The 24,196-nt window shown below is 35.4% G+C and overlaps 1 protein-coding gene across 2 annotated transcripts in view; it reads left to right on the forward strand.

Moving 5' to 3' along the window:
- Window positions 1–969: 969 nt before the first annotated feature.
- SNTG1 (syntrophin gamma 1) overlaps window positions 970–24,196 on the forward strand; it is a 158,750-nt gene continuing 135,523 nt past the window's right edge. For both annotated transcript variants that reach the window (XM_051611904.1, XM_051611905.1), the window contains exons 1-4: window positions 970–1,020; window positions 11,789–11,923; window positions 20,767–20,823; window positions 23,929–23,986. In XM_051611904.1, coding sequence (XP_051467864.1) covers window positions 994–1,020; window positions 11,789–11,923; window positions 20,767–20,823; window positions 23,929–23,986 — 277 coding nt within the window. In that variant the 5' untranslated portion in view covers window positions 970–993. The remainder of the gene's footprint in view (window positions 1,021–11,788; window positions 11,924–20,766; window positions 20,824–23,928; window positions 23,987–24,196) is intronic.

Consider the following 24,196-nt stretch of genomic DNA (forward strand, 5'->3'; position numbering starts at 1 on the left):
TGTGTGGAGCTTTTCAGTACTATATTTATACAAACAAATGTAAGCACATAATTATTTCAGAACAGTAATAAAATGCCTGATGGAGAGGATTTTGTGACAGTTTTCATTTATTCAGCCACTGAATGAAATTACTGTTTTGTTTAGGAAGTGTTCCCTGGAAATGTTATTTGTTGATGCATGAGTATTTCTATAGCAGAACTAACAGCAGGGCACTTTTGTTATACTCTGATAACAGCCTGTTCCAGTGGCTTTATCTTATAAATAAATGAATTCATAAATGTGCATTGCGGTGAACTCACTTCAAGTAAAGGCCAGTCAAAGTAATAAGCACAGGATTTGGTGTGACATTTTGCCAGCACTCACACATATTCCTGACTTTTCTAACATTTGCGTTTTTTTCAACTGATAAATATTTCTGCAAAGTAGGCACACTGTTAAATGACACTGACTTCCTTGGAGACATTACATAGGTTAATGAAATGTGAGACAAAAGGGGTTGGCTCATGATGGCTTTTAATTAGGGGAGCACATTTTTTTTTAAAAAGTCTTTTAGAAGAGAGAGAGCATTCTGAAGAGCAGCACTTAATTGCCTCCATCTGAAGTGTTACTTGCCAGTATGCTCTTAATTTTTTGGAAAAAAACCCGACAACCTAAAACCAAGGAAAGCAAAAGCAACCAAAACTGCTCACACTTGCAATAAGAAAATTAAGTTTGAATGCCTCATGGGAGTAGGTTGTGGAAACATAAGCATTCCTTTGATTAAATCCAATGAAAGTGGGTTGTACACTTTCTAAGAATGAGGAGCAACTTCTAACATCTTACACTTCCTAATCCTGTTGCAAATTTGATAATTTATCTTTTTAAGCAATGACTGTAATGGAACCCAGCAAAGGGAAGCACGATAGCTCAGGCAGATAATGTAATAACTTTTTTTCATTCTAATAAAATCTTTCTCTCCATTTTAGACAAATATCACTTGCTGTGCCATAGCACATGGATTTCAGGACTGCCTGTGAAGAGGTAAGATCGGATATTTTTCTTTTCAAACAATGGTAGAATCAAAATCAATTAACTTTTAAGCCTTTTTATATGCAAAATCCTTTTTTCACCCTTTTCCTGGAAATGAGAGGCATTATATAATCACATATAAGTTATTCAGCTAATCACTTCATGGTGGCAAACGGACTTTGTAGTACAAGATCAAAGAGTTAGCCCAGGTGTATTCATTGCTGGTGCTCACTTCTGTCCATTCCAATTTGCATCTTTAGGCACAATGTAGTTGCAGGTAGCTATGTTTCATGTGAAGTATGTTCTTAGTTATATGTTTATATCTGAAAGCCTTTAGTTGAAGAAAAACATAAGTGAAACCAAAATTCTGTCTAGTGCTTTCCAGCAAAATCAAGGAGGAAATGTAGGAGTATGGGGAAGAAGCTGGAGAAAAAGCAGATCTGTGAAGATGAGCAAAAGGAACAGTCATTCACTTCTGATTTGATGAGCTAAGAGACTTACTTTCACTTAAAGTAGGTATAGTTTCATAATGTCACTGCAAAGTGACTACTTCAGTCCCCATTCACTAGCAATGGGGGAAGTGCTTTGCTTTCTGTGTTTGTACTACCTTAAAGGAAGTAAATGAGATGTATTTGAGGATGTTAGAAGTGGCATCATATTTACTCAGTGCTTGTGTATGAATTAGTCGTTTTAATGCATTTTCACAACTTCAGCCATTGAGATGCAGTGAGAATCGTTTACACTCAAATTATGTAATTATGTCAATGCATTATTAGATTAAAAATCACAACAATTACCTGTATGCTAAGAATTAGAAACAATATTTAGGAAGTTATGGCTGGGAGTAAGGAAGCTGGCTACATCTTTTAGTGTCACCAGGATCCCATGAAAAAATTGTGGAGAGATGGCAGCAGCAGTAGGACCAAAACTAACTGCAGCTAAAACAAATTTTGGCCTCAAAATCAATTTATATAAATTAGGGGAAAGAGAAAATAATCAGGCTAAAGAACATTAAATGTTGACAGCATTCTGAAAGGAGTTAGTAGGGTAAAAAACTAAAAGGTGAAGTGAAACTTCCTTTGGGAAAGGATGCTGAGATGATTGTCCAGGATGCTATGTAACAGGCTTTTATACCTCAGAAGATTCATGCTGAATCTAAATCCTACAGTACAGTGTATCCCAGGCTATTTGCCTGGGAAAAAGCATAATTTTTAATTTTGATGTTTGGTTTTTGGTTTTGTTTCTTTTAATATATTTTTTTAATTCACTTATTGAGCAAAAGAGGCAGATACATATTTTTTTCATAGGTTTTTTGTGTTATCTTTTAAACTGTACACTAGTATACATTTTGTAGTGGCAGTTAACTTCACTCTGTGCCCAGCAGCAGTAATGACAAGAGCAGCCTCAGAAAGATGACCTGGCACATCCTCTCTTAGCCTTTACAGTGCAAGTACATTGACAGATCTGCTTCATTCTGTATCTAGCTTTTAATTGGGGCACTGTTTTCAATTTTACCTCTTTAAAAATCAGCTGCTTTGTTGTATCTTCCTAGCTACACAAGGGAGGGAGAGGATGACTCCTCACATTCAAAAAAAGCTCCATAAGCTGGAGATCCTAAAGAAGCTCTTTTAGAGTAGCATAATTAAAGGGTGTGGATTCAACTCCACTTTATATGCTTTTTTGTAAAATGAACTTGGTGCCACAGAATCAGTGGTGTCACTTCCAAGAAATTCTGAAAACTATGATCTACATCTTTCTACCAAAGCCAATCAAAGTTAATAAAATACAGACTTTCAACCTACTTTTATCAAATTCCTGTGTCTAGATAATTTATCAGTAGCCTTATGCTTACACCTAGTGTATTTTTTAACTAAAACCTCATCACTAACATTATAAGGCATAATCTACTTACTTTTTTTTTTTTTTTTTTTTTACAAAGGGAAATATATTGAGTGGGGATCTGAAAGTCCAAGAGAGGGGAAACTGCTGCAGCTCTGTGTCCCCAGATCCAACCAGTAGAGAGGGTGAAAATGTATCCCCTATAGGTGTACAGGTACAGAGCACACATGTACACTACATTTATCCATGTCCAGCCACACAGGTCACTTACAGACACACAGAGCAGTTGCACAACCACAGACAGAACCAACCTCGTTCTGCTTCCCTCTCTTGCTAAGCAGGATGGAGATCTGCTAGTGAGAATCTATCTATATGTATATACAGTGTGGATGCCTCCAGCAGCTGAGCTTAGACACTCAGTCTGCCCAGCAGCTGCCCCTGGATCCCAGTCTTTCCAGTTGCTAGGAGCTGGGTGTATGAACCTCTGAGGCCTCAGCCCTCTCCAGCTTCTTGTGCAGACCTGCACACACTCACACACATATCCCCCACACATAGAGTCTCTCACTCAGGAAAGAGTTAGAAAGGAATTTAATGAGAGAGTAGGACGGACAGGCTATGCTCGTCAGGCATAGGGCATGGCCAGACAAGCATAGTGACCTAAAAACTACATATGACCAACCTCTTTTTCTCCCCTTAACCCTCTATTTTCCCCTGCTTGTTCCTCCCCTAATTACTGAACCCCCTTCCTTTCCCTGCCTTTGGTTTCTTCCATAAACATCCCATATAAGTCCTGTGCAATTCAAAAGTGCATCTCATAATTTGTCTCAAACCCCCAGGCAGTGACCCCCACTCAGTCCAAAAAGTGCTATCCTTCCTCTGAGTCCTTAATTTTGCTTCTCACCTGCCATTGTGCTCCTGTGTTCCTCTGGGTTTGTTGTGATGGGCCTTCAATAGGCTGATGTCCCCTTTGATTGAGCTGGGCAGGATGGAATTCCCCCTTTTGCCATAGTCAGTCTGTACTCCTTTCCATGTATGCAGACAGGAATTTATCACATAACCTAAGAGTTGTGTTTATCTACTTCTTGGCTTCCAGAAGGGTTCATTTGTGCTTCTCCACTTATGTGGATGTTGTTCTTTGCATTCCACCATCCAGGTACTAAGTAATTACTTAATATGATTGTTCACCTGAGTTCAGTGTGAGGTATAATAATCCATTCTGTCACATATTTCATTTCCCAATATATACAGTTTTTTTGATATCTTAAAATTTTCCAGACTTGTCACCAAAAACTCACCTAGTACTTGAACTTCTTAAGAAACTGCAATAGCGACTAAAAAAATGCCATTGTGGTTGACTTGTCATTGTAATTGACTTGTTCTATTTCATTGACACATCTGTGACAGTTTAGTCACTCCAAGCCACAGAAGTTTTGTTATTGCTTTATTTATTTCAACCATTGAAAAAAAACATAAGGACTGTAGACTTTGCTCCATGTGCTTTCGTTTAATTAGGTATCGAGTCATCACATTTACAACTTTCAGCCTTCTTGCCCCTCCATCCCCCTATTGCATCCAATTCTCAATCAAAATATGTATCTAGGAAAAGTAACCTCTGGTCTTCTATGCCAAAATAATTCTAAGCAGTCTTTGATAATGACAATAGAAGCTTTCAGGAGGCATCTTGGCTATTTGGTCTTCTTCTTCTTCTTCCCCTCTTTGTTTCCTTTCTCCTGAATATCTTATTGCCCTTTTCCCCCATTCTTCAGTGCTTGAACAACCACCACTGCAGGACTGAGACCGCTCTCCCAAAATGGTGAATGGGGCTCAGTCTCCCGTTGGTACTTCCATTCCCATCCTTGTGAATGGCAGCAAATACTTTGAACTGAGTTTCGATTAGCATAAAACCAAAATATTCCATGTAGATGAACTGAGGCTAAAGCACATTTTTCAGTCTCCATGACATATTAATGCTTTTTTTTTTTTTTTTTTTTTTCCCCCAGTGCTCTAGTGCATTGGATGTCTCAGGGAACCTTAGTTGTTTTGTATTACTGATAATTTCATGCATCCCTTATTTTTTCTAGTGTCTACTAGTGGGATTTGGTTTGGGATTTGGACACTGAAATGGCCTTGTCTACATGTAGGTACCTGCACATGCGCTTTGTGCCTAAATTCCTTGTGCAGATCTGAATATTACGGAGTAGTTAAGTTACCCAAAATCTGCTAATCAACTTAATTGCTTTCAGTGCTTTTTTTGCCTATAATGAACAGTTCTACACTAATTATAATGAAAGCTTAGACATTTATTTATAGACAGATACAGTTTGGTATCAACCTCAAGATGATTCCTGTGATCCTAATGATTATTTTCTCCCCGAAACATCTTACCTGTAGACTGTGCTGCCTTTTAAGGTATCTCAAAATGCTTTTATTCTGCAATTAAATACCTTCTGTGATTTACAATTCAAATGGTTCTACAAAACTATGAGTGTCTTACAGACATACACACATTTTTTTTCTAAGGGAAGCTACAGGGTATCTGATGATCAGAAAGTTATAGTTATTTCTTTTCTTGTAGCTTCTCCCCTAGCTAGTTGTGGGGAATTATCGATTGTTTTGTATGTAATTATTGTGGATTCCATGCTCTTTTTCTTCACTTACCAGCAAATTGTACTGGCTCTCATTCAGCAATTTCAAAGCCATAAGACTATCCAGCACCTCTTTTAGCCTTTATCCTGAGCTTTCTGAACATTACAAGAGCAGAAATCATAGAGTCACTTGGTTCTTTAAATACTCTCTGGAACTCACTTGACCTTATTCTATATTTTGAAAACTTTTTTTTTAATTGATATTTTCCATGTACTTTATGAACAAGCTGCATGAGCAGCTTTCAAACTTTTCAAACTTTCTAACTTTTGAAATCTCATTTTTTGCTTCTATTAGCTTGCCTTTTTTTTTCCTAATGTAACTTCAACTTATTTAAGTCAGTAAATCTCCCATTAATTTTCAGATATATAATCCATTCATCTGTTTTTACAGTACTGTCCATTGTCTCTTTGAAGGATTAGTTTGAATTGGTAAACTCTTTATTTGTCCTTTTCTTAATGAACCCAATTAATATTCTTGTAGAACTTTATGATTTGATACATTTTATTGTTCATAAGTCTAGTGACCTCTGTTTCAACATCCACCATTTTTTTCTGCCTGCCTCAGACTATGTTTTAATTTCTAAAAAGTATTACATTTGAAGAGACATTCACATTTTCACAACACCCATCAGTCAGTTATCATTTGGCCTCGACTGTAGTGATATAATCTAGTCCTAGTAAGCACACTGGTAACTACGACATCAAAGCTTATTTGCTTATAGTGGCAAAAAGGAAAGTTGTTGCTTTAAAAAAGAAACTTTCTTCAGTAAGAACTTCATATACATATGCCTATCTATTCATATAATTATATTTTTTTCCAAATACCAAATTTACAAATTTAAATAATCAGACTGTATGAAACACAGAAATTCTCAAAATTTTATTATTTCAAGAAAATCACTTATGAAGACTGCCATAGCCAACTAGTCAGACCTGCCAAATAAAATAATACTAAGGCCAAACTCAACATTTTCCTGCAGTTTTTTCAGGTTGGAATGTAAAACTTGCACGCAGGATGAAAATTGCTGGTACCTCAAAGAACAGATTTTAAACGAGAAGCTGAGCACATCCCTGTGTATCTGGGCTGCATTCCAGCTTTTGACAATATAAGTTTTTTTCACACACTAGCAACACCCCCACAGAATAAGTAGCTGGACCATTTAAGAAACATGCTTTATGTGGTTCTGACACATATTCCTAGCTCTTGCATTCATTGCTGCCACTGCATTATATTTCTGATTCAATTTCCCTTCTTATGATTATACTTGTGATTATAAAGCAGTGACAGGCATATCTCCAAATATTCAGAGGTCAACTTCAGTTCAAATAAGCACTCAAAAGTGTAGATATTAATCTGAAGTGAACTACCTACATATTAAGGTAGTTTCTGCAACCTGTTCTTCTGACTGGTACTGGATTGTTGATGCTAAAATAAAATCTCAGGGTTTAAAACTAAATTACTGAACTTTAAATTATTTTCAGATATACCAGCCAAAGCAGAAACTAAAAATTCAGGCCACTTTCCATAGAAAATGTGTTGAGAATTTTTTTCTCTTCCTTCCAATGGTTCATGGACTAAACTATTCTAGAATATATCACGGAATCACAGAATTATTGAGGCTGAAAAAGACCTCTGATATCATCGAGTCCAGCCCATAACCTAACACCACCACATCAGCTAGACCATGGCACTAAGTGCCGCATCCAGCCTTTCCTTGAACACATCCAGGGATGGTGACTGGACAGTACATTCCAATGTCTAATCACCTTTTCCCTGAGGAAGTGCTTCCTAATATCCAACATAAACCTCCCCTCATGCAGCTTCAGGCCATGTCTTCTCATCCTGTCACTAGTTGCCTGGGAGGAGAGCCCAATCTCCACCCAACTACAACCTTCTTTCATGTAGTTGTAGAGAGTGATAAGGAACCCCCTGAATCTCCTCTTTTCCAGGCTAAACAACCTGAGCTCCCTCAACCTCTCTTCATGAGACTTTCCCTCTAGTCGTCAATAAAGATGTTGATACATGTTGAAGGGTTCCTACTGTTATGAAAGCAGAAGAGGCAAAGCTATTCAAATTGTTTTATTACTGTAAGGCAAAATAGATGAAATAGCATAAACAAAATGATATAGTAATCTCTTGAAAACTAATGAAGTGTATTTAAGTTTGCCTGAAATAATGAGTAAGTCTCCTTCAGAACAAAACATAGAAAAAGTTTTAGATTTTTTTTTTCCCTTATCATTAATTACAAGGAAAACAAAAAATAGGGAAAATGTAAAAAAAAAAAAAAATAATTAAAAATTAAATTACTTAACAGAAAGCCTGCAAGCAGACTTATTTAGGCCAGAGGCATTAAAGAATAATTTTTTTTTTTTTTGCCAGAAGTCCTCTAAGACATTGACTTTGAAATCAATAGGTAACTTTAAAGGCTTTTTTGGTGTATGTTTCGTGGAGACTCTGCTGCTAACATAAATATATAAATTGTAGCTTTCATGTGTGTTTCCTCTGAAATTAATTCTTAGATATTTGTGAAGGCCGTATATGTTTCAGCAGAGTTTTTATGGTGTGTAAGTATTTCTAAATTCCTTTTAGGAAAGATCCTACACAGAGCCAATATGGACAACATGCTTTAAGTCAGGGTATAATGGAAAAGGATTTTTAACCCGCCTTTTCTCACTGCCTTGTTGCTAACAGTGAACTGAATGTGACTGTATTCTTTGTAGAAACAGTCTGCCTTGAGGGCTCTGCAAGTGTATACTGTTCTCTGATAGTGATCTGAAGCAGAAAGTTCAACACATGGTGGTGTGGCAAAGCAAAGAGGGATCACTTTTCAGCCTCTGGTGTAGTTATATTCGTTCAGAAGCAGGAAGTAGTTTTGAAACACCTGTCAAGGACATCAGCTTTTCCCGTGTCAATGTTCTTGTCTAACTCAGCTTGAGTGGGTGTAGGATGAGGTGACAGGAGCAGTACTGTGCAGCTGCAACATTCACTGCATGTCCCTTAGGTACAGCTGTCTTTCTTCATCTCTGCTTTTGTGTGAAGTCACTTACTCCTCTCCCATATGGAGACTCATTTTTTCACCGCTGTATATTGCTTCCAGATCCATTCCTTAGCCTACCTCATTGTCACAAGCCAGTACTGGGGGGCTACTGCGGGAAGAAAAGAACTGTTTCCCACACTGATACACTTCATAAACACGTGGAACTTCAAGCACTCAGTTTACTTTCCCCCTTTACAATAGGTGCCAAACTGTATAAATAGGGAGAAGAAAGGAGGATGGTATAAATGTAAGCAGGTCAGTGTTCCTTGCAATGTTAGCTTAAACATGCAGTCAAGGTGTGTTGGCTTAACAGCCTTAAACTGTTATCATCATTATACTTCTCTATCCATGTCTGCTGTAAAGTGATGCAGGTTATCATACATTTGAGCGAAAGAGGATGCCTTGCATGACCTCACACTGACAGTTACAGTGGCTTGGCTGACATGTTGTATCTGTTGTATTGCTGCAAGTCTGGGTAGGGCAGAGCCCTCTGCCAGTGAAATGTAGAAGGCTTGAAGGGAAAATCTTAGCACACCCTCTCATGGAAAGCCTTAATAGTTAGTAATGGGATCGAAAGCTAACATCAGCCACAACCTTGCACCCCCAGACTTCATCCACACACAGATGTGCACACCATCTACGCTCTTTAGATGGAAGAGCTGGCAGGTGTATAGGCTGCACACAACAATTTTACTGGAGCCACATGGATGAAAACATGGATGAAGACTGTTGATGTGCACAGTTGCATGAAAGCCTATATAAAGTACATCTTGCCTAAGTTCCAGCTCTGTATAAGGATGCAGGAGTTGATATCTTTATTTGATTCACTTTACTGGATGCTTTAAAGGGGGTGGGGGAGAGAAGAGAAAATAAATTTCATCAGACACAAATGAAACATAATTAAATAACTAATTTCCATGTTCTCAAGGACTTCTCTTGATCTTACCTAATGAAACTGAACTACTTTTTTCTCCTTTATGTGGTTGTCAATGCTGCTCTGAGGTACGAGAGGGAAGGAGGTAGTATAATTGAAGATTTAATTTTGAACTGTATCATAAACCATCTTTCATAAAGCCCAACAACAGTACAGCAGTTCATTACATTTTAGAATGACTGATGAAAATAAGATTCCTGAGCATGTGTGAACAATCTTGCCAAGGGCCAAAATGTTTTGCTTTTCCCAAGCTTAAGTTCCTAGTTTAGAATGAATAAATTCAGCCCACATGCATTTAGAAACCAACCTCTATTTTAATTTTATTGTAATAGCTAATTGTGCCTGCTATGCTTATGTGCCTTCAATCCCCATAAAGAAGCCCCTCAGCTTTTGCAGAAAGACTCATTGGAGATTTTATAGGGTTATTGACCAAATCAGAAATGTGCAGTCAAGTAAGGCAGAGTTACATCTGCAAACTTTTCTGCAGGAGAAAGATAACTAGTAGATGTTTTTAGACTAGCCCCTTTTATTTGGCCATAGTTATTTATAGCCCACTTTCTTCAACTTCCATTGTCATTTACTGCTTACTTCACAACTCCATGGAAAGAGGAGTCATCTTAGTCTGTAAAGCAGAAGTTGTAAGGAGAGGACCAGGGGAATTCAACTATTTTATAATATATTTATTTTAATGTCAAAACGTTTTATGTATGATATGAGAGGGAAATTTTCAGAGGTACTGAAATCCTAACTCTTTTGATGATCCATTTATTTGATTTGTCTGTCCATGTCGCTCAGTTTTTCTCCAATTCTGTTTTAAAAAAAGGACACCTAATTATTAGAACAAGGCTGTATGGTGTCTTCTGACAGCTTCTGCTGACATCAGTGTGAGTTTGGTGTGGGAAACTGAATTTTTTCTTCTTCTTGCTTAGTTTAAAAATAATAAAATCAGTGTCAGAGCCACTTTCAAAGTTGTGGCTGACCAATACAGATTTCCTACTGGTGTCCAAGAGAAAACCACTTCCTAACTTTGAGAGTTGACCATAGAGCAGAAGTGACAGAACAGTTTGTCAGTGGAGAACATTATATAGAGCTATTTAAAGGTTGTCCTCGACCTTTCCACCTCTTTTAAAGTCTCTTGAGAGCAATTTAAACTTTTCTTCTGCCAGTTGCCTACTGTCAGTTCCCTATTTGTGTTTGTTCTCTCCATGCTATGGATGTAATGTATCAGAGCACCTTATGGGCAGATCTTTCAACTGCTCTTAAACTCTTGAGAAAGAGCCCCCCGATTCCACCAGGTCAACCTTGGCAGTTAAAGTTCACAGCAAGATGTCTGTTTCCTTGATCTCCTCTCAAGCCAACTTTTTGCAGACAGTGGATTGAAATCTGACCTGAATGAATCTGAAATCTGACCTGAACCTGACAAGGAAAGGTTCCTTATTGACAATGATTGTTTGTAAGCAAATTTCTCATACGAAACATGTTCTACCAATATGACTTTTGTCCATTTATGAAGTGTTATAGAGAGTGCTATTTTCAACACAACCTTCAGGGAAAAAAGTATTTTAAAACTGTAGGTGCTTGCACATGCAGACTTTTTCACTGCTCAGATTTCTTCTGTATAATGTGCTAACATAGGTACTACCACAAAGACACTGTTAAATTATTGGAAAGTACCTTATTGTATACTGAAGAATCCTACAGAATTCCTGATCTCTAGCCAAAATTATAAATTACAGAATTGGAGCAAGAAGTAAGTTGCTAGAGGTAATTGAATTCTTTGATCTCTTTTTTCTTATTCTTACCTTCAGCATAGTAATTTGAAAAGCAATATAAAAGCATAGGTCAATGTTATGCTCACAGATCAGGAAAAGGCCACAACAGGTTCATATAGGCTGTCAGTGCCCACATCTGGCTAGTTTGGAGGTGTTTTTTCCGTGTATTTCTGTGTCAAAATTTGTGTAATATGTGGAATAACAGCTTTTATTTCATGTTCAAGTGAGTTGTCATGTCATCATTTAATGGGAAGATGGAAAGTATGATCACAAGCTGCTCTGAAGCAAGTTGAAAGGAGTTTCACAAATTCATAATGGGCAGAATAGCACATGATTGTTGCAAAATCTGCCTTTGCTAGTTGCTACTGTAACCATCCTTCTTCTGTAGTCTGAGCACAGTAAATACAGTGATCACTGGTGTAATTTTGGATATTTATGGATGTATTTACTGTAACTACACCTATCTGTCAACTAGTCTGTTTCAAAATATCACTTCTAGCAATGCAAAATCCTAACTGAGAAAACTTTTTTTCTTTGTTCCTTCCTTTTAAGACAAAGACAGGGATTTGTTTGCTGCAGGATGGTAACCAGGAGCCTTTCAAAGTGCGGCTGCACTTAGCCAAAGATATTCTGATGATCCAGGAGCAGGATGTGATTTGTGTGTCTGGTGAGCCTTTCTATTCTGGTGTAAGTAGTTTTTATTTTTTCTTTAAGATGTACTTTATATAAAGGAAAAATACTTTGTGTGTGTGTGTGCTCACATATGCAAATGTAAGCATTTACTTGCACAGTTTGATATTTCATTTTATACTGTTAACACTAAATGTATTTTACTATGTGATCTCTAGAGAGTAAATCTTAGCAATACTCATCTAAGAAGCAGCAAAAAGATAATGAGTAAGTTATATGCATGACTACGGTATTTTTTCTCTGTACTCACCACTGAATGTGATAGGAATGATACAAGCAGTGTTTTTTGCCCTCAGTACAGATACCTCAATGTACTTACATATCTGAATATTTTCTGTGGAGTTGATAAGACAGTTGATGGTAATTGTTATGGCAGGGCTTTGCTGGTAGAGGAATTATCTGCTATCCTCTGTTGCTTTGGATGCTTCATATGGTAGCAGAACACCAGACTTCATTTATGTTGCCAGTCCATGCTGTGAGGGTCACTAGTTTTACCAGCACATTGTGTATATAAAGATGGACTTCAGCTGGAACCGTGTAATAGTGTGATTAATGTATTACTGGTTTTACAGGTTGTGTTAGATGTCTTATTTAAGTAACACATTGAACTTTGTGGATAAGAAACTAATCTTTGTAGGCAATTATTTGCAAGATCTGTAAAACTGTAGGTCTTGGAACTATTGTAATGCTAATTTTTTATCTAATTCTAGAAGACAGCTGAAAAAAAATAAAATGTTCACTATTCATTTCTATAGATATTTTTATAGATAATGTGATTATATTTTGTAGAGATATTTTTAAGATTTATGGGTAACTGTCATAATCGTTCTGATCTCCTTTTGATCTAGATAAAATTATCATAGGATTTAATGATAAATCTTGTGAGGCATAGTAGTGTAATATCTGTTTCTGTAAATGTTATGTGTCTGCTATTACGTCTGTCTGTTTTATTAATTAAATGTTGCTGTTGTCACATCCCTGTATCTCTAAATACAAGTGTTAGAGAAAGAAACGAAGCAGAAACCAGAAACAAATTAATAGAATGTTAGCAGTCCTAGCAGTGTGGAAGATTAATGGAAAATGTATAGGAGAATCCGTCTCACTGGGAAGAACATCTCAAGGTGAATGAGTCTGAGTTTCCCTCTAAAACAAGAGGAGCATGCTGCCGACACTTATTCCATACAGGCTGGGTGTATTTGCATGACAAATCTGACATTAGCTTTTGACAGTTTCTTGCTGTACAAATAAAATTTACTAATACAGATCTGTTTGCTTTATATGGAATATAGATGTTCCTTTTACCAATCAAATGTACTGTTCCTCAATATACAGGACATCTGGCAGCCCAGATAAAATGAAATTCAAGCTCAGGCTGTGTTTATTCAGTTAGCAACACACAATGTGGCACCATTACTACACCAACTCCATTCTGGCATTATTTATTAAAAAGATTTTATCACTCAAAAATATTACTTTCATTATTGTGCTGTAATATCTATTACTTCTGCTGAGCTTGTTATTTAAATGTCTTCATTAAATGAGTATTTATTTATTTATTCCTTTCACAGCAAGTCTTTCTCTTATGGTTTTGTGCTCTAGTTTCTCAACGTCACTGTAGAAAACAGTAGATCATTTGCTACACCATTTATACTCCCTCTATCTTATTTGTGCATTCAATGCATGGTTGATTGATACTGGTGTTGTGATGAGGATTTTCTCTTGGAAGTGTCCTTGTTAGGCTAGTGACTTTTGAGCACTTTACCCTAATTTCCTCTGGGTTTAAGACTAGGTCTTGAATCAGTAGGTTCATTCCAACTAAGGGTGATTGGCATTTCACAGACAGTTAGCAGTTCTTTTGTCACAGGACATTTAAATCATCTGGAATCCTGTGCTTTGATTATATAGCATGATCAGACAAGTCCCACAGGCTTCCCTTTTTTTTTTTTTTTTTTTTTTTTCCCCCCTCATTTTTATTCCTGATTTATTAGGTTTCTTTTTCTTTTTGCTTGTTTGTATTTTGCTTATTTTTATTTTGCTGGTTGCATTTTGCTTTGTCTTTCTGTCGTTCTAGATGACAGGCCACATCTATTTTTTTACATTCATTCTACAGAGCAAGAACAAGACCAAGTGTTTTCATTAGCAACTGACATTGAATGCCTCATAGAATAAACTCCAAAGAATAAAAATAGAATTTGTAACTAAGGAAAGATAGTATTTTTAAATTTTACAGACAAGCAGCTACAGTAAAAGTCTTTTTCATCTGTTTTATAATTATTTTTAATCTTTTAATTTTTTACTAAAAAAAATCTTCAAATAATGATAAGGTTTTACTTAATCACTTCTGCACCAGTCAGGAATGAGAGCCTATTGCTGTGTTTGTCATTCAGAACAGTAGCTCTTCTATTTGTTGGGTCTGAATCAATTTCTACGCTCCTCTGTGTAGGACAGACTGTAAACAGGCACTTAACCTTCCAGTGGTATCCTGATCTGCATCCTGCAGAATAATCTAAATGAAATCAATGGCTCCTTAGGAATGAGGTGCTGCTTAATGTGAAATAGAACACATCCTTTTTGGCAGAAAACTGTTCTAGTTTCCCAAAACTGAAGAGATGCAAAGGAACCTTGTTTCTTCTTTAATTGTATACAGTTTGGAGTAAGAAAATAAAATGCATAAAAGATTATAAGCAGGATAAACAGTTTAAACACTAAAAAAGAAAGCTTTTGTTTCTTTACTTGGGTGAAAAAAATTATGGTGTTAGTGAGGGTCTTGCAGCAATTTTACCTGCAGCAACTCCATAAAGCATCAAAGTTCATTCAGATGAGCGCAGATTAGATCTAAGTTTGAGCATCAGTTGCATCAGTAAGTATTAAAGAGATGTCTTTACATATGCAACAAGAAAGATTTGCTTTTTAACAGAGAGAGACGTAGTGGGTTCTTCATTATGCTGTTAGTGGGTATCTGATGCAGGTTTGAACTCCAGTAATAATGACCAATGAGATGAGAATGTCCGGTTTGTTAAACAGTCCTAGATTTTCCAAAATACTGCTAGTTCACCTAATGATAACACACAGATGATTCTCATTTCTTTCAAGTAATATAATTCTGTGCTGATATGAAATTATGTATTATTAAATTAAGCATTAATAATTTCTTGTAGATTTTTTTTAATAAGGATCTTTTGGGGGCATCGATGTGGAGATCATTCCTATTTTCATTACTAATAAAAAGTGAATGCACGTTTTTTGTGAATTTATAGAGTAGCAGCTCTCTGAGTAGTATGGCATTTGTCCAAGGATTTAACTGAGGTTGATACAAATGTATCTGAATGTAACCTATGGACTGTAATTGGCTTTTTGATAGCTAAAAAACCCGCCATCAATAACACCTTTTCCAAGGTCAGAGAGTACCATTCACTTAAGTTGTTGAACTGCAGCCAAGCCTGATTTCTGGCATTATTAATCACACAATTATTCCTTTTGTTTTAAGGATAAGACTATCTTGGATCTAATATTTAAAGTTGTCCTTTTGCTTGTAATATCAACTGTGTTGAAAGATTTGTAAGTCTATACAAAGCTGATATGTTGTTACAAAATAATCAATTGTATTAGAGATAGTTTTCAACTTAAAAACTTCACACAGTAGCCTGTTTTTCTTGATATTTTTATTTTAATGTTTATTAAATGATAAAGCTGGTATTATTTCTAAGTGTAATTTAAAATTCAGAATTTACCACTTAACTGTAACTTACCTAAGCATTCAGATAAAGTTTACCTTTCCCTTACTTGCATATTTTAGAGTTTATGAGACTTCCTTATAGTGAATTTTGAATGTTATGTTATATCCTTCTTTTTTAAGTTTGAAATTGGGTGAAACAAGTTCATTTGAAATTCATTAATCAGTAGAAAAATAAATGAAGAAAAGAGTGAAAAGCTTAAAATAGTAGTTATATGGTTTGGGTTTATTTTCTGTAGCATATTTATTTGTATTATGTATTTATTGACCATTTTGATACTGATGTGTGATTGAAGAGCATAAATGGTGCCAAAGTGTAACTCCCTGTCCTGGAGAGAATTGCAAATATGTCAACAGATAGGTCACCTTTCAACCACTTTCCATTTTTGTTACCTTTAAGAATGGCAATTTTTTTTTATCATGTTGGTCGTATCTGTCAGCTATTCAGTGGAGTGAATCCATTTTTTCACAGAATTCGTCAAATATCTATCAGATGGTGGTCACTTTTTTTTTTCCCCCTGCCAATCTGGACAGCTTTTAAGTCACAACCCAGAACTGACAGATGTAAATACGATTATTAAGCAACAACCTACGCCAGCTTGATTTTCTGCTGCCACTTAAAAATAAAAAAAACACAGCAATTTCTTTAGGTTCAAACACAGGACTGCCATTTGTAAAGCCAAATTTGAAAGCACAGAATAGTTTTTTCTCTTTGGAAGAAGGCTTTTCCCCTATGTAAAAGACAAATATTGCTAACCAGAAAACTCTTGGAGAACCCAAAGTATTGATCAATGGCAGTGTATGATGTGAGGCAGTTGGTAAAATCTAAAGCTATCACAAAGCTGGAGGGGCTTGTTACCAGGCCTTGTGGGAATTCATATCCATACTGACTGTAGATTTATTTGGGTTGGTTATTTCCCCCCCCCTATATTAAGAAATGCAGTACCTTTGAAATAAATCATTCTTAGGAGTAGTATATTTATAGTAGATACTTAGGTGAGTGTTTCTGCTTTTAGACATATGCTGTAATGCTGGGAACATTTTGAAGTGAGAACAAGGGAAGAGTTGGGTGCTTTTGCTTGTTGAGAGTGACACACAACACAGCTGCCTTTACCATCCTTGGTCTCCAGCAAGGCTGCTGAGGAAGGGAGATTTCCAATTGACCAGGCATTCTGCTGCTGTCCCTTACTGCTAGCCTTCTCCAGTTGCAGGAGTGACTAAAATGAAGAGAAAAGCTTTGAATGTCAAACGGCAAAAGTTGTTAGCAGATGAACAAGTCTGCTGGCAAACCTTGTTAACACTATTAATTCAAACTGTAAATGTGACTGACCTGTGCCCTGTGTCCTTTATGCTCAGAATGAGTGTAAAGTTTGACTGTTCATGTAAATTAATCCAAATGCCAGTAAGAAAGAGCAAAGCATTACCAAAAGGAGGATATAAAACCTCCCTTCTTGAAAATGCATTAAATAATTCAATCAAAAAAATTCTCATTATATTTTCTTATTTCAAAATGTAGTGGGATTACTGATAGCTGATAAATTACATGAGAGCATGGCCTCCATAAGATATTAGTAAGATATTGTGGCATCAAATGTTAACAGGCTGATCTATGAAGTTGCTGCCAATGTATTGATTATATATTTATATTTCATTATTACATTTTAAAAAATTATATTCTAACATTTTCTTCCTTTTTTCTCCAGATTCTTTCATGTCACTGTGCTACTGTAGATTCCTCTCTATGTCTCTTCCTCTTTTCCCACCTACTTTTTGGTTCTGCACCCATTCAGCTTTTTTCCTTGTCCTTCCGTATTTGTTGTAACTTGGTGTTGGTTCTATCCACTGTGAAAAGAGAGGTCTTGTTTTCTGTCTCTTATTTCTTTATACCTTTACTGTTGTAAGGTGAATAACCACACACACCAGTGTCCCAAACTGAAAATGTAATACTTGTATCCTGATAATTGAATATTGAAGTTCCATGTGCTGTTAACTCAGTTTAATGAAGAGTTTTGAAAGGTCTTTGTCATTTGTTCAGCTGCTGTCTATTTTCATAGAGAGAGATGATTAGATCACACTAGATTACTGGTTTATATTATACAGAAAAAATAATTTGAAAGTATTACTAACTAATCATTATTGTTAAGAGTCAGTTAAGCAATTACATACTTACTTTTACATCACATACCAGTCAATATGAAATCTTTACATCTTTTCTGTGCTCTAAGATTTAACTGTTGCAAATAAAATTAACTCTTGACTAAATGTAAATAATTAATGATTATTTATGATTCTGTGTTTTCCTTTCCTGAATTTTTCATTGCTATGTGCTCACAAGCTCATTTTTCATTTCTGATCTCATTTGAGATGGCATCCATGATCTCAAGGAGATCACACAGATTTTAAGGAGAACTTTTAATATGCCTTTAATGGAATCCTAAGCCTTGCTTCTGTTTCACTGCATAGCTCTGAAGAAGATTTTTTTTTTTGGCAAAACTCTTAGCTCTTCTTTCCAGTCAATGAACATATGTGTGGATGAGGAATTTTCTGACTTAGAGGCATGGAAAATGCTGACAGCTTGGCAGCAGCTTCGAGTTTTTCAGTTAAATAACTACTTTTGTTCTGTTCTAGGAAGCAACTTCTAAAACACTGCTCTGAATCTTGCATTTAAAGATCCGTCTGTTTGCTGTAATGTAGATAACAAATGTGATAGTGGGATTACAAGCTCACAGGACATTTTGTGGTCTTGGTATTGAAGTAAATAGCTTTCCATTAGAGTCAAGTTTTATCTTTTAAACTTGGAGATTAAGTTGCTTTGGGAATTTGGAAAACTATTGAAAACTCAATCATAGAACATTTAAAATAGAGGGGAAAGCAAAAATAAGTAAAATATTAACAGACAAATCTACATCTGACACAGACTTTTAGTTAGATTTTATTTTAAGCAGACAGCTGGAATCAGTGGAACAGCACTGACTAACCTGGGACAGCATGAACTATTAATCAGAATGCTCAGAGCACTTCTTTACGGGTGCAAAATGTGTTGCCTTGCAGAGGTATTGACATATTAATTAATATTTGTAATGCATATTAATAACTTAAAAGTATTAGACTAGTGAAAAGCATTTTTTATTGTTATTGTTCAGTTGAAATGTTAATTAAAGGCAAAATAATCTACTTCAGTTTGCTCATCAAAATTCTTTATTGTAATAATCAAAATATAAAATATTATTTAATAGGAAAATATTATTTTACATACAAACATTATGCTTTGCAGGCAAAGTTTATCCAGTTTACTTTTGTTGAAGATGGCACAGAAAATGAAGCTTTGAGGTTTTTATGAGTCACATATAAAAAGTCTCTTGCAAGTCACTGAAGTCACAAATTTAAACTGTGTCAGGTGAAAGAGTTTTCTGGCAAAATATTTAAAAGCTGTTATATGCAATTAGAATGCTTATTGGAGTTACACTGCAGCTCTGAAGTGGAGATTCATCTTTCCAAAGTTAAATTTGACATTCTGGCTCTGTATTCAGTGGAGGACATGAAGAAGATAATTATCAGCTAACTCTGAAACCTGCTCTGACTCACTTGTGTTAAATGTGTTTATTTTTCTTTACTGATTAGAGGAAAAAACTTACATGGTTCAGTTTTGGATGTATTAACTGTGGTTAAAAGAGTCTTGTTAGTTTTCTTCTAAGCTTCTGGATCAGAAGCTGGGGTCTGATCCTAAGCCAAAATGCTGGTGTATTAACTGTGTGATGTGTCTGACAGTTCTGGAAAAGCTGTTTCACTGTATGGTGTATGTGAGGTTTGCAGTCTCAGACTAGGGGATTATTGATGGTTTGCTAATGAAATACAGAATTCGTATGTGTTTCTGATTTATATTTTTGAAGATCATTAATTGTCTGCATGTTTATAAATGTTATCTATCATGGTGTGAAGAGTATGTGAGTCTTTAAGATACACCAAAGTAGTATTTCTTTATTGTTAAGACTGAAAACTGTGTTGAATTAGCCTAGGTTAAATACAATGCAGTGCCTTCATTACACACAACACATCACTGGAGTAGATCTAGTTTGGAATAGCTTTGTGGAGATTTCATCCTCTCTGTCACTGGTATGTTTCTGATGAGAGACTTATTCAAATCTGACTGACACTGTCAATCTATACTGATTGTGTTGACATATATGAACATTTATAGATAAAATAATGTATGCAGACTTATGAGATGCAATATACATAATGAAATTAATATAAAATCTAGATCACATTTAGAAGGCATTAAAAAAACTTTATATTCCGTAAATTTGTACCTGGACATATTGTATATCTGCGGATTTTGTGCCGCTAATCAAATTAACTAATACTAAATGATCTTTGAGGTCTGTCAACAAGACAGAGTAGAAAAAGTAATTTTTTTATTATTTTTTTTTACATGTCTATGTCTAAGACATATACTTACAGAACAAATTTTAGGATGAGCAATAGAAAGAAATAAATGGGCTACATTAAGTAATTCTGTCTGTACCAACAACCTTTAAATCCTTGGTTACAATTTTTAAACCATAACTCTGAGGTCAGCAGTGGCTTTGTTTGTGGTAGTTTTTAATTTGGATCAGGACTGTGCTTTGAAATTCATTTCTGGATCATGTGTACTTATGTTTTGGTTCTCATCACTGAGTGGTCTTGGAGTACACAAGCTGTGTTCCTTTTGCATGAAGCTAAATTGAAAAATGTGCTACAGGAACACAGTTGATGTAGTTCAGCATGTAGTTCTCAGTCTTCATATGGGACTAATTTAGAACTACCAAGGTTAAGGTCTCTGAAATACACGTTTTGTGCACTGGCTGTTAAATTGTATAGTTCTGTTCTTATAGCATTGCAGTACTTGCTAGTGTGGTATGAATTGAACAGTTGAATTTCTGTCTGAGATGCAGCATAGGTTTCATGGGGGTTTTGTGTGTAGGAACTCACAAGGTTATTAAAAGAAGAAAAAAAATCATTGTAGGATGAAAATACAGGAAGAACTTACTGAAAAGTGAATATAGATGTTATGACAGAAAACATTAAATCTAGCAAAACCTGATTTTTTTTATTTTTTTTTTTTCAGGAAAGAACAGTAACAATTAGAAGACAGTCTGTAGGAGGATTTGGATTAAGTATAAAGGTAGGATAATTTTTTTGTCTATTATGCCACATTAGACAAGAAGTGTCTGCATTTAATATTACTTTTAATGAAGACAAGCTATATTTTAGAGGACTAGAAATGAGAGAGCAAACATATTGTAGGATGTCAGATACAGTCACAACAGGCAACTACAGCAACTACACTGCATGATGGAGTAGAAGGCAATGGAAAGATTCAAGCTGAGCAACTCTGTAATAAGATATGATGAGAGCTGCAAAGTGTTTGTGACTTCACAGACTGTACTTTCATTCAACAGCACTCTAATTTAAGTGGTTATTAATGTATGTTAAGTTACAGTGGCAGGCACATAGAACAGCCAACAAGTTAATCATCAATTCCTCTACAAAGGATATCGCATTAATTCATTAGTAGGAACAAAAGTTTTATTGCTTTCTCATATTGCTTATTTTGCTGTAGATCAAGCAAATGCAGCAAATTATCATACTACCATATTTGCTTTCTTCAGTAAGATTTAATAACATATATAAGTGTAGGTGATCCTTTTTGAGGGGGAAGTAGGAACAGTTAATAATTTCTGTCATTATAATCTATGGTTTTCAAAACCTTACCTTAGCTTTAAATCTCACTGTAGACAAAGAAACAGTAATTTTATCTTCTAAAAATAGCAGTGCTCAGTCTCAAGATAGCAATGGAAAAAGTGAAGTGTACATCACATGAATGCAAAGAGGATTAAATTATGCATATAAAATGAAAGTATAGACTTCCCTGTGAACATCTGCTAGTACTGACCTTTTAAGAAGTGACTCAGAAGAGGGATTAATGTCCATTTGTGTTGTCATTGATAAGAATATTGCTGAATAGAAATACTAGTTGTTAAAATGTCTTGGTACATTTGCTGTTATCTTTTTGACCCACTAAAGACCACTAGTCAAGGAAAACTAATTGCTGCTTCTTGATGCAAGTTTATAATGAGTTTAGTAAATATCACACAAGTTCTTTTCCTCCAATATGATACAGTTCACCTAATAATGCTGAATTAATGAGTGTCAGAGTAAAATCAAGTGTATGGGTGAATGAGGTTTTATTTAGCTGATGCTAAGAAATAACTGGTTATAGTAAAGACTTTTGAGGTTTAGAGCACAAATCACATTGAGAGTCACTAAAGTTGATTTTTTAGTTATGCATTCAAGTGGTTTATCTTTTAGAATTAAAATTACTCGCATGCTCAAAATCACATTATATAGGTATCAGGTACATTGTATAAAACAAAATATAATTGAAAAAAAGAAATCAAATAGTGAATGTGCAATTGTCTTTCTTAAATTAGTGGAACAAGACATTCTTAAATGTTTAAAGCAAGGTATCTATTTTTCTGAAGAAAATTCTTGTAAGTTGCAAAAATGTTTAAAAGTGCAAAAGCAGATTGTGACCTAGTAGGATTTTTTTTATTATTATTTTTTTTTTTAGGGGGAGGTCTCACCTTAAGTATTTTTTAGCTTTGGAATTTTCCTGAAGACCAGAAGGTCAAATATTAATAATTGCAAAAAGACACCATCCAGTTATATTTTTTACCTTTCTATGAGGGGTACACTTTTTTTGTGTGTTACAACCTTGACGCTTTTGTTTGAAAAATTGGGAAGTAAGAACTGTATATGTGATTAAGGAAAAATCTGGAGGGTGTAGGATTAAGTCTTATAAATTTAGTAAGCTTAAGTTGATTATTTCAAATGAAGCCGTCTTTTATTTTTGCTCTTACTCTGGTGAAAACCATTAGAAGATGCTCAAAAAGTCATAATACTACAATTTATTGATCCTGAAAACATCTCTAAGCCTGACTGTAATGAGGACCTCATGATCTTTGTGGAGTGAATGCTGCATGTCCATGCTACAGATATCAATACATTCTGTGTGTGTAAATGCTCATATCTCATAATGCCAATGGAGATGTTCTTGTAGATGTATAATTGTTGTAATATTACTGAGATCCCTACTAACTCAGTGTTTATGGATCATTTTTTTTGGCAGACTCTAGATGAAGGATCTTTGATCCTATTTAAGATTCTGTGGTGTCACAGGAAATTCATCTTTATTCTATGACAGAAATAGCTGTTGAGTGCAGAAGGCTGTTCAGTTTCAAACAATTGGTTATTGCATAAAGAAGGGAGATGTACTGTTTCTTAGACCATCAAAATACCTATGTCAGCCCTTTCCACATCTTGGCAGAGGTCCATGCCTGGACCTAAGAAAGCCCAAGCAAGCAAACCCTCAGCCAGCACTCCTGGGCAAAATAGCTGTTTGACAGCCTTTCTGATCATGTGAACTTGTGTAGGTGTTATCCTAGCTTACAGTTTTATGCTCCCTACAGAGAAAAAAATATTTGTGTCTCTCTGTATATTTGCCTTTCTCTTCCTTTGAGTTTCCTTTTTATTTAAGGTTTGTTTTTAATACTTTATTCTTAAGCACCATGAATGTTTCCAGTCCTAACAGGATAAACTGAATGAAGCAACAGCATTGAATTGCTTTGAATTGTTGAATTGCCATCAGCTTTTCTTTATTTCCCCCCATTTACTGAACACCTACTGTTCTCTTTCTTAATGTTTCTTTTTCTGTTCCTTACCACTTACCCCACTGCTTTGCTCACTCTTTGTGCTTGTGTGACAGAGACAGAAACAAATGAAGGCTGCTTTTGAGACGAAAAGTTCAAACTTGCTTTTCTTGGGCTTTTGTTTACCTGTTTCTTACCAGCATGAAAACTAAGTGGTCACAGTGGGGCTGCCATTCTAGTGTGATGGCAATTTTGCTTTTCTAGGACATTATTTCATGCATCAAGCGCTCCAGAATTCACAGAAACTGATGTCCATTTTCTTCAGGTCTTGTAGAGTTTTGAATATCATTCCATTTACTTCCTGAGCTGATGGTGGTAAATGACAGCTCCTTTTTAGTGGCAATAAGTAATTAATCCAAATAAATTATTTATTTAAAATTAAAAAAAAAAAAAAAAAAAAAGAGGAAATGCAGGATCAGTAAGTTGCTCAGTCTCTGTGAAAACTGCAATTAGAGTATGATTTTAAGCAAAAAGGTATTTCCAGTGTCTGATGACATTGTAATTTCTTCTATTTTCAGGGTGGAGCAGAACATAATATTCCAGTGGTCATTTCTAAGATTTCCAAAGAACAAAGAGGTGGGTGTCCAATACTGTATTTTGACATGCTCCTTTAATAAAAGTGCATTAAGTCTTGACATTCTTTGTGAAGTAAAAAAAATGCTAACAGTTTACTGTTTTTCTCTCCATGTCATTATGAACTCTCTCTTTCCAAAACTATTCTTTGAAAGTGTGGAATTTATATTTGGAATATTTTGTAACATGATTTAAAAAAAAAAAAAAAAAGTT

The sequence above is a fragment of the Apus apus genome, chromosome 2 (assembly GCF_020740795.1).
Source record: "Apus apus isolate bApuApu2 chromosome 2, bApuApu2.pri.cur, whole genome shotgun sequence".
In the NCBI taxonomy this organism is placed as follows: domain Eukaryota; kingdom Metazoa; phylum Chordata; class Aves; order Apodiformes; family Apodidae; genus Apus; species Apus apus.